This window comes from Lissotriton vulgaris, unplaced genomic scaffold (assembly GCF_964263255.1).
Source record: "Lissotriton vulgaris unplaced genomic scaffold, aLisVul1.2 SCAFFOLD_2510, whole genome shotgun sequence".
NCBI lineage: Eukaryota > Metazoa > Chordata > Amphibia > Caudata > Salamandridae > Lissotriton > Lissotriton vulgaris.
The window spans coordinates 189893-201893 of NW_028243377.1; the positions used below are offsets into that span (position 1 = coordinate 189893).

Consider the following 12001-nt stretch of genomic DNA (forward strand, 5'->3'; position numbering starts at 1 on the left):
GAGTTTACACCTATGATGCGGACCACCATACCACACATATTAGGTATGGAGCTTGGCACTAATCCCAGAGATCACTAATATATCCCAGTATTCATATAATGAAGGTAAGCTTAGATAGATATATTAGTTGCCATGGTTGAATTGTACATTGTTTACGACCTGTTTGTAATGTTGACACATTTTCCTATTTATCTGTCTACCATTAGCAGCAAAGCTGCTTCTAAATAGACTATGCTAGGTTCAATAAACATATTGTACACGTCCTTTGTGTCTTTCTTCTGTTTGCTATGAACATGCATGAGTTTGAACGCAAGGTGATGATCTGTTTCCACGGTTCTCTTGAGTACTAGACGTTCATGTTCTAGGTTTGTCAAAATCACCTGCTACTCTGGGAAGGTAAGGAGTGCAAATGAGGCACTGTAGGCTAATCGGATTTGGCTCAACAGGTTCTGACGTGGTAGAGAGATTCAGTTCCTGCATCCTGACATCCTGTCCTCTCCAATGCACAGTTCTGTGTCCAAACAGACTCCCTGCAGCACTTTTTCTTTATTTCTTTCTTTTCTTTTCTTTCTTATACAAGTACATCTTTGTTTCCATTCTTGTATTTCAAGATGTCATATTTTCGTTTCCATGCTTACAATAGAAATGCTTACAAAAAATAAAATAAATGTAAACTACATATTGAAGAAGATATCATCACTTCTTAAAGTATTTTATTATAAATGCAACTGTTTTAGTTATTTAAACATAATGTACTGGTTCAAGAAAAGCAAAGTAAGTCCCTGGCACAAATTTATTTTTCATGTACAAAATATATCTGTTTTTGTTAGCATGTGGAAATGCTTTGTACTAAGTATTCTCTTTGTGGATGAAAATTACTGCAACACAAAATGTTTACCAACATCTGCAACATACAGTACAGTTGTTCACCAAAACATTTGCACAAGTATATGAAAAATAATGTATCAAACTGCATGATACAGTAGCTGGGGGTCTTACACTGCCCAGGAGTAAGTTTGCTCTCTTCTTCTTTTCGAAAAAACTCAAATAGCTATGTAACTCTTGCTGTGGTTGCTGAGTTTAACCTTCTCCGGGAAAATTATCTTCACAGAAAGACCCTCACCACTGCTGGATTTCAGATAGCAATCTTTTTTTTTGCGCAGCAGGTGGCTGTACTTAGCATTTGCCATCCACATTTCACATTTGGAGAAAAATACTATACCCGTTGTCACTAATACAACAAGGCATGTCAGCAGGCCCAGCACAATGAAACATATCACTTGGCTCTTATTGAGAAAGGGGTGAGTGTGGTGAATGGTTTCCTTCACGGTTATCTTTAGCACTTCATGCTCTTGGTGGCGAACTGGCCTTGGATGTGGCTGCAAATTGTGGCTTTGGACATGTTTAATACCTACATTCATGATGTGCGTGGTTGTATTTTTATTAATCTTTGTGCACTTATCCCCCGTGAACTCTGGTTTACAAGTACATACAAACCCTCTCACTGGGTGCTCGTGGCAAGTTCCCTCATTTTCGCAAGGACTGCTGCCACAGAATAGTACTGGGCTTTTACATAATTCACCGGTGAAATGTGTAGGGCAATTGCACCGAAAGCCAGGTCCAGAGTTAACACAAATCCCCCCATTCCTACAAGGGTTGGGTTTACAATTGTCTGAGTGGATTTCGCAAAAGTTGCCAGCAAATCCTGGTAGGCATTGACATGAAGCTTTGGCAGCAAAACCATCGGCATCGACACAGGTTCCTCCATTTTGACAGGGAGAGCTTGGGTAGAAATAAGAAAAAGAAAAGGTTAGTAATCAGCATGGTTGAAACACTGTCTTTGTATTCTATGACACGTGATATGGGGTTGGACAGCAGTAAGCAACCAAATCTAAAACAATGTATTATTTCGAACAAACCTGAGAGCACTGTGTTTTTGGATGCAGCATGTTTTTTCAATATAATTTCAATTGAACAGTTTCATAATCTGGTATTTAACATTCCTTGTAACTAGATGAAACGTATCGGTGCAATTAGAAACATTAGGCGTGCTGCCTAGTTTCCTCAGTGTTTTAGTTATCATGACATACTTGTTTTAATGACGATAGTTTGGATCCTTTTCAAATTCAGTTTTGACAATGGCTATAAGCTATGGCGGGGGTAAAGTTGCAAATATTTTGAACAAGGAGCACAAGCTTTAGCAATGGTTCAGGTTCAAGTTCAAGTTCAGGGATTTATATAGCGCACTACTCACCCAGAGGGTCTCAAGGCGCTTGGGGAGGGGGCGTTCATTTTTTGTCGAATAGCCAGGTTTTAAGTTCTTTTCTGAAGGAGATGTGGTTTAGAGTAAGGCGGAGGTGAGTGGGGAGTGAGTTCCATGTCTTGGCCGCCAGGAAGGAGAAGGATCTGTCACCCATGGTGGATTTTCGGATGCGCTGGATTGCGGCGAGGGCTTGATTGGACGATCTTAGTTGGCGGGTGGGTGTGTAGAAGGACAGTCGAGTGTTGAGGCATTCGGGTCCTAGTTTGTAGAGGGCCTTGTGTGCGTGGGTGAGAAGACGGAACGTAATTCTCTTGTTGACGGGAAGCCAGTGGAGGTCTTTTAGGTGCCGGTGATGTGATCTTGGTGAGGGATGTCCAATATGAGTCTCGCTGATGAGTTTTGGATGCGTTGGAGTTTTTTCTGTAATTTTGCTGTGATTCTGGCGTATAGTGTGTTACCATAATCCAGTCGACTCGTGACCAGTGCGTGGGTGACAGTCTTTCTTGTCTCGAGGGGGATCCAGCGGAAGATCTTTTTGAGAATTCGAAGTACGTTGAAGCAGGAGGATGAGACTGCGTTGACTTGTCTGGACATCGAGAGAGAGGAGTCAAGGATGAAGCCAAGATTACGTGCGTGGTCTGTGGGTATGGGTGCTGTGCCCAGAGCGGAAGGCCACCAAGAGTCGTCCCAGGCATAGGGGGAAGATCCTAGGATGAGCACCTCTGTTTTGTCTGAGTTGAGTTTTAGGCGGCTATGTTTCATCCATTCGGCTACTTCTTTCATGCCTTCATGAAGATTGGTTTTGGCGGTGTTAGGGTCTTTGGTGAGGAAAAGGATTAACTGGGTGTCGTCGGCGTAAGAGTTGATATTAAGGCTCTGTTGGCGAGCGATGGATGCGAGTGGGCTCATGTAAACGTTGAAGAGGGTGGGACTGAGTGATGATCCTTATGGTACGCCACAGATGACTTCAGTGGCCTCTGAGTTGAATGGGGGAAGTCGGACTCTTTGAGTTCTCCCGGTGAGGAATGAGATGATCCAGCCCAAGGCTTTTCCTTGTATGCCGATGTTGCTGAGGCATTGTATAAGGGTGCTGTGGCAGACTGTGTCGAAAGCGGCGGAGAGGTCGAGTAGAATGAGGGCCGCTGTTTCTCCGTTATCCAGTAGTGTTCGGATGTCGTCTGTTGCTGCAATGAGGGCGGTTTCGGTGCTGTGTTTGGCTCGAAATCCGGACTGAGAGGGATCGAGGGAGTTGTTGGATTCAAGGAAGGCGGCGAGCTGGCTGTTGACGGCTTTCTCAATGACTTTGGCGGGGAAAGGGAGGAGGGATATGGGTCAGTATTTTTTAAGTTCAGAGGGGTCTGCTGTGGGTTTCTTCAAGAGGGCACTGAGTTTGGCGTGTTTCCAGCTTTCTGGGAAGGTGGCAGAGTTGAACAAGCAGTTGATGACATCACGGAGATGGGGTGCGATGATGGAGTCAGCTTTGTTGAAGATGTGGTGGGGGCAGGGGTCGGTTGGCGAGCCAGAGTGGATTGAGTTCATTAGGCGGATAGTGTCTTCAGTGGTGATTGGGTTCCAGGCGCTGAGGCTGTTAGTTGGCGGAGTAGGATCTGAGGGGGGTGGGGAGGGTTGTTTGCAGGGAGTGTTCTCGAAGCTGTTGTGAATGTCAGCAATTTTGTTGTAGAAGAAGGAGGATAACGCATCGCAGAGGTCTTGGGAGGGAGTGATATCGTTGGATGCTGCGGTGGGGTTGGTGAATTCTTTGATGATGTTGAAAAGTTCCTTGCTGTTGTGGGCGTTGTTGTCGAGACGATCCTTGAATGCTGATTTCTTGGTGGATAGAATCAGTTGGTGGTGTTTGCGGGTGGCTGCCTTGAGGGTGGCCATGTTGTCGGTGGTTGGGTTTTTTCTCCATATTTTCTCTACGGTGCGGCATAGCTTCTTTGATTTTTTAAGGTCATCATTGAACCAGGGAGCCTTTTTGCTGCCTGATTTGATCTGTTGCTTTTTCAGGGGTGCTAATTCGTCAGCGCTGTGGGTGATCCATTGCTTGAGTTTGGTGGCCGCTTGGTTTGGGTCCAATGAGAGGGTGGGAGGGTTTTGGTTGAGTGATGTGAGGAGTTGGTCGGAGGTGATTTTGTTCCAGTTTCTCCGAGGAATAGGTTGTGGGCGGTTGTGGGTCAAGGTGGTTTTGTAGCTGAAGTGAACACAGCTGTGGTCCGTCCAATGGAGAGCTGTGGTGCGATTGAAGGAAATGTGCTTGCTGGAGGTGAAGATAGGGTCGAGCGTGTGTCCGGCTATATGGGTGGGGGTGTCAACAAGTTGTTTGAGTCCGAGATTGGCCAGGTTGTCCAGAAGGGAGGTGGTGTTACTGTTGTGTTTGTTTTCAAGGTGGAAGTTGAGGTCTCTTAATAGAATGTAGTTCTCGGAGGCGAGGGCATGTGAGCTGATGAAGTCAGTGATGTCATTGCTGAATTGAGTGCGGGTTCCTGGAGGCCTGTAGATGAGAGTGCCTCTAAGTGTGGTCCTAGGGTCGGTGTGGATCTGGAAGTGGAGATGTTCGGCGGTTGCAAGATTATCGTCGGAGCTGGTCGTGATTTTGATGGTGTTCCTATGGATGATGGCGATGCCTCCTCCTGTTTGATTGGTGCGGTCTTTTCGGATGATCTTGTAAGCGTCCGGTATGGCTATGGCGATGTCGGGTGCTGATGATGTGTTCATCAATGTTTCTGTAAGGAAGGCGATGTCCGGTGACGCAGTGTCGAGTAGATCCCAGAGTTCAGTTGCGTGTCTGTGGACCGAGCGGGTGTTCAGCAGGATGCACTTCTGGTGGTTAGAGTCGGAGCTGTGTTTGGAGGAAGTGGATTTGGTGTGGGTCCTGAAGCAGGTGAACTTGCAGGTGTGGCAGGCGAATGGACCGTGGGTACGTCCTGGGGTGGCTTCGCGGCATTGTGGTGTGCGTCCGGGGTTGAGGGCGAGGAGAGTTGCGGCATCGTATGTGAATCTAGTGGGCTGGGTACGGTGGGGGCCAGGGGGTCTGGCGCTGGGCGCGGTCCAGGCGCGGACGGGCGTAGACGGGCTTACCTTTGGCGCACCTTCGGCGCGCATGGGGCGCGACCGCTGCGCGTGGATGCTGCGCGTAGGTCCATCTGTCATAAATGGAGAAGTGGAGGGGGCGGAGCGTGGGAGGGGGAGCTGGGAGGCGGGAGCGTAGGGGAAGGGACGGGCTGCAGGCACAACAAAATGGTCGTAACAACAACTACACCACCAACCGGGTGCAAATTAAATCAAATTAAAGGTATGGCAGTGGGGAGAAGCAGCGCTACGATACCAGGACAGCGCTACAAGGTCAGGAGGTAGAGTGGAGCGACCGCTTCAGAAGGAGTCAGGCTGGTCACAGAGAATCCCCAGCCGGGCCGTTCCTGGTGTCTAGTGGGTGGGAGGGGGAGATGGGAGGCGGGAGCGTAGGGGGAGGGACGGGCTGCAGGCACAACAAAATGGTCGTAACAACAACAAAAGGACAACAGGACGCTATGGGCGCAATCAGGCAGCAATTTTGCTCAGGAGGCAATGAGGGCAATGCGAGCGAGCGGTGGAGCACACAGGCACAATTTAAATATTAAAACAGTCAAAGCAATGTGGTGCGCTACGCCACAAACCGGGTGCAAATTAAATCAAATTAAAGGTATGGCAGTGGGGAGAAGCAGCGCTACAATACCAGGACAGTGCTACGAGGTCAGGAGTTAGGGTGGAGCGACAGAGTGCAGGGTCCTAAGGCCAGGAAAAACAAAGTCAGCAAAAACAGGAGGTCTTAGGAAAAGAGGTAGAGTGAAATGACTCCAAGGATGCCAAGCCAAACATACAATAATAGGGCCTGCAAAAGGATTACATGTTTGAACAGAAGGGGCTGTTGAGACCTTGGCAATCGGCTCATCAGACTGATGGTTCTTCTCACTCTGTGGAGGACCACCACATATAAGTAGAGATCCTTGACATGATCACAGGGATTATTTTCTAAAAAGCACCTGCTCAGTGCAACAAAAGCAAAAGGAACAAATCATGGACGGAATGCTGAACAATGCAAACATTCACCCCAGTCACAAGGATCTGGGTTTAATCCATTGTTCTTTTGCTCACCATGCCACCCCAGTTTGGACCCAGCCATATGCAAATCTGTCTTGACCCTGTTCCTCACGGGAACAGTCCATCCCAAACTGCCAAGCTAGGTCCTCCCTGGAGCAGAAACAAGCATCCTGGGAACGGTTTCGGGTCATCACCCATCATCAGACAGGCTAGCTTGAATCCAGTGGCGCAGTGAGCAAAGGACCCATGTCTGAGCATACCCTTCCCACTTAGGGCAACAAAAGCAAAGGAGAAAATGATGGATGGAATGCTGAACAATGCAGACATTCACTTCCATTCACAAGGAACTGAGTTCAATCCATCTTTCTTTTGCTCACCACACCACCCCAGTTTGGACCTAGCCATATGCAAATCAGTCTTGACCCTGTTCCTCATGGAAACAGACCAGACCAAACAGCCAATCCAGGTCGTCCCTGGACCGGAAACAGTATCTTGGGACCAGTTTCAGGGCATCACCCCTCATCAGCCTGGTTAGCTTGAATCTAGTGGAGCAGTGAGCACAGGACCCACATCTGGGCATATCCTTCCAACTTAGGGCAAAAAAAGCAAAAAGAACAAGTGCAAGCATTTTATTTTAAACAGCGACGTGAGCCAGTCACCGTTTAATGGTTGTCAGTCAGTATTTTTCCAGCGCCCCTGTTTGAAATGGGGTCTCTAGTTGGCAGTGGTTTGAACCCTGCTGAAGTAGGAACCCATATTCTAGTTAGGGTAAGGGAGTTACACACCCAGGAAAACCCCTGCTCAACCCCTTGGTAGCTTGACATGAGATCTCAGGTTTTACTTTACACATAAAACCCACAGTAATACTCTGAAAACACTACAAATTGACACCACACCAGTTTAGAAAAATAACCATTTTTTATCTAAACCAAACAAGACCAAAACAACAAGCATTGAACATACATAAGCAGAATAATCACTTTTTACATGTTTAGCAAGTTAAGTCCGTAGAACTTTATGGATGCATTGATTTTAGCACTGGGTACCTTTGATGCAGCAACATCCAAGATGAAAAACAGCCACCGAGGAGGGAAGTGTCAGAAATCATAAGCAATACATCAATTCCTGATCCTGAGGGAATGGAAATGTCAGTTCTGCTGAACAGCAGGAGAAGTGTTGGGTTGATTCCTTATGTGAGGGGAAGCAGTGCATTGAATTTAGGACAGAAAGCCTCAGTTCCCTACTCAGGGATGATGTTGCTGGGGACTTGGTGCACAGGGGCATCGCATAGAAAATCCAGGAGCGCTAGGTCGATGCAGTGGTTTTGAAACAGGTGCTGTGTCAACTCTCCCAGCCGAAGGCAGGTGATTAGTCAATTCCTTCAGCCACACAGCAAGGCCCATGTTGGGGTCAGAGCGGGAGTCTCGTATGTCAGAGAAACAGTGCTTAGTGCTCAAGCTGCAGCGATCTTAGCCGCACAACAGGCACTGCATTGATTCTTTGGCTACACACGGTGATGCGTTGGTTTTTGAACCGCACTGCGTTGCTGTGGTGGGAAAAATAGGCGCTGAAGGGTGATGCATGCATTTTCAGTACATGATGCAGCAAAACCTCCTTCAAGGGCCCAGAACTGGGATTGGCACCACTTCGGAGGTTAGAACTCCCAGCCTAGGAGTTCCGGGGAGTTGTAGATGAAGTCTTTGATCGCCTTGAAACTTCCAACAGGAGGCAAGCACACACAAGCTCTTGTAGGACCTTGACAGTCAGGGTAAGAAAGTAAAGTTTAGTCCTTCCAAAGCCCAAGACAGAAGCAGAAAGAAGCAGGCTAGCAACAAGCAGAGTGGAAGTTTCCCTCCAACAGCTTCTCCAGCCTTTCTTCTTGGCAGAATATTCTCTTCATCCAAAAGTGTTCTCAAAATGTGGGGTTACAGATCCCATACTTATACCCATTTCCCTGGCCCTGACTTGGCTTCAGACACACTATATGGGGGTGTAGAAAGCTTTGAGTGAGGACAGGCACAACCCTATTCAGATGTCAGTGACAACTCCTCCCACCACTCTAGATTAGGAAGGCCCATCAGCCTGGTGATGGGCAATCAGGATATGCTGGGCACATCTCAGCTCCCTTTGTGTGACTGTCTAGAGTGAATACGCAAGCAGTTCAACTGTTTGTCTAAACCAGACGTGGATTCTACAGGCAGGCAGAGGTACAGGATGGTAAAGCAAGAAAATGCCCACTTTCTAATAGTGGCATTTTCAAACACACAATTTGAAAACCACCTTCACGGAAAGATGTGTTTTTAAGTCCTGAGTTCAGGGAAGTGAAACTCCAAATCGCTATCACTTCCCAATTGAAAGTTACACTTGCAATGTGTTACAAGGCAGCTCCAATGATAGCAAAATAATTAAATTTACTATTCCATTTCCAGTGAGTGCAACAGTAGGGAAAGTATTGGATAGCGGAGGGGTAGCAATTACCATTCCTATTCCAAGAAATACAACAGTAGGGAAAGTGTTGGATAGTGGAGGGGGAAAAAATACTATTCCCACTCCAGTGAGAACAAGAGTAGGGGAAGTGTTGGATAGCGGAGGGGTAAAAATTACTATTCCCACTCCACTGAGGGCAACATTAGGACAAGTGTAGACTGGCGGAGAGGTAAAAATTACTATTCGCTCACCAGTGAGTCCAACAGTAGGGAAAGTGCTGGACAGCAAAGGGGTAAAAATTACTTTTCCAACTCCAGTGAGTGCAACAGAAGGGAAAGTTCTAGATAGTAGAGGGGTAAAATGTACTATTCCCACTCCAGTGTGAGCAACAGTAGGAAAAGAGTTGAATAGCGGAGGGGTAAAAATGAATATTCCAACTCCAGTGAGTGCAACAGTAGGGAAATTGCAGGATAGCGGAGAGATAAAAATTACACTTAGGTGAGTGCAACAGTATGGAAAGTCCTGGATAGCGGAGGGATAAAAATGACTATTCCCACTCCAGTAAATGCAACATTAGGGAAAGTGTTGGATACCGGAGGAAAAAAATACTATTCATACTCAAACACTTAAAAAAAAAAAAAAAAAAATATATATATATATATATATATATATATATATATATATGACTATGCTTTAGCAAGGACCTTCTGTTAAGAAGACCCCGCACACCACTTCAAAAGGTTTTCTTCAGTTATTTATTTTCCTGTAGGTTCCCCACCTATGCTTTTTGGACCTACACGGTCCCTGGTCACGGTTAACAAACAGTTGTCCCTCATTTGTGTTTGTTATTTATACGAAAGACTCCATCTAGCTAGTAATGATGCATTATGGGCTTCGTAGTGCAATGATCACTGCTTAATTCAAAGCTTATCCTGGTGTTTGGGATAACCGGTGTCCAGCAGTCTGCGAGACAATGGGGGGTATATTTTACGCTTATTAATGATTGCAAGCGTGTGAGAAGCGCACAGTAAAGGTAATCATATAGTTGATTCCCCTTATCGCATAACTTGCGAAGTATATAACCATGCGCAATTATTGATGACTGAGTGTCAATGAATATATATATATATAAAAAGAAAAATGATAAACAATATTTAAAAAAAATATAAGAATAAGCATATGAAAAGAACACATAATATAATATTAATTATATATGACAAAACAAACACATATATGACAAAAATCTAAAAAATGCATTTACAATAAAAAATCTTTTAAACTAGACAATGCAAACAAAATAATTAAATAAAACATACATGTCTTTATTTTATTTCCTTCCCTATGACACCACACCAATAACAAAAGTTTCAACATTTTTAAATACATTTATTTACATAATTAACATAATTAATAATCAATTAAAAACTATTTTTTATATAAAAAAACAAACATTAATTACAAACCCTTTAAATCTACAATATCCACAACACACACCTAAATTAAACGATAAAATAATATAACCCAATTAAATCGTATTTTAACATTAAAAACTATCACTATTAACAACTCATAAAAAAGTAGTAAGTAATACCCACCATTTACTCCTTTAAAAGTAAAAACCACACACACAAAACTAAACAATTACTCAAAATAAATATCAAATAATTAACGTTAATTAACAACTAAGGGGCCAATTTCGATGTCGGACGGACCCAAATCTGTCCGACATCGGCCAGGAGGTGTAACCGACCGACCTGCTGTTGTCGGTTACAGCCCTGCTATACTTAACAATGCAGGCATGCATTCCGAGTGGAATGCAGGCCTGCATTGTTGAAAGCAGGGGTGCAGTTCATCCCTGCACCCTGCGGCCGTCACCCCAAGGTGCCTTCCACCAGGTGCAGAGATCAATGGATGGGCACCATAGGTGGCCCCAGGCCGCCATCCGGCAGCCTCACACCCATGGGGGCCCTGCTGGGGGCCCCCAGAAACAGCTTCCGACTGCCTTTTTGTGCCGGACACACCGGCACGAAAAGGCAGTGAAAAGCTGCCATCGTACTCCCTCTGTTGTAAAGCCGCAACAGTGGGAGTACTGAGGTATCTCCAGACTGCGGACAGGCTCTCCGAGCCTGTCGTCCACAATCCGGAAATCCAAGTCGGATTCCTTTCTGACCTAGCCCATCAGAATGGCTCGGTCGGAAAGAAATCCGACACACATTCCAGTCCGGTTGGAAGGGCTCCGAACATCGTTCGGAGCCCTCCTGACCGAAATCGGAATTGGCCCCTGAATTAAACACAAATTACTTCCCACTCTCTACTCCTATAAACACCACAACACACACCTAAAATTAATTACACAATTTCCATAATTAATTACCAATTAATTCATTAAATTTAATTAACAGCCATTTCTTGAATCATCAATTTAAAATGAATTACTTACCACCTTTCCCACCATTTACACCTATAAAAACCACAATAGACCCCAAAATGAATTACAAAATAATCCAAATTGATAACCAATTAATTAATATTGATTAACAACCAATTATGACTTCATATATTAAAAATAAAAATACAAAATTCAAATAAAAACATTTAATACATTTCATATAATAAAATTACTCCCCACCCTAGTCTCTTAAAAACCCCAAACCTGCTACAAAACTAAAAGTGAAACTTCTAATTAAAAATGTAATAACCACTAAAAATGTAACACATGTATTAAAAATACAAGCAATTCTTATACAAAAAATATAGGTCACATACATATACAATATATACTAAAATACATAGTAATAAAAACAATATTTTTAACAACTATGGGTCCGATTCCGATCTGGGTCAGAAAGCTCTCCGACCGATCCAGATCCGGAGTTTTTCCGACCGAGTATTCACACAGGCCAGCATCTCTTGCACCACATTGTCATCAACATGCATTTTAGCACGTTTCAAGACTTCTGTACGAAAAAGTGCAATGCTTGCAGGGCAAAAAGATGCCCCTTTCTACTTTGTAATACACGAGTACAGATGTACTTAGCTGAATCTTTTAGCCCTGCCAAACTGATAAACATGTATTATGGCACATCACATATTGGTGTTTGGGGAAAATCACAGCACAGGTGTGTGAGAACAACAAAAACAAACAGAACGCAAGTGACTGCTGTTTGCAGTAATTATGTTTTCCATGTTAATTTTTAGCATGAAATACATCTTAACGTTAAGTATTGCTGC

At 44.6% G+C, this 12001-nt stretch overlaps 1 protein-coding gene across 1 annotated transcript in view; it reads right to left on the reverse strand.

Moving 5' to 3' along the window:
• Window positions 1-696: 696 nt before the first annotated feature.
• Window positions 697-12001, reverse strand: part of DLK1 (delta like non-canonical Notch ligand 1) — a 139218-nt gene continuing 127913 nt past the window's right edge. The window contains exon 5 of the mRNA XM_086948567.1: window positions 697-1782. Coding sequence (XP_086804693.1) covers window positions 1044-1782 — 739 coding nt within the window. The 3' untranslated portion in view covers window positions 697-1043. The remainder of the gene's footprint in view (window positions 1783-12001) is intronic.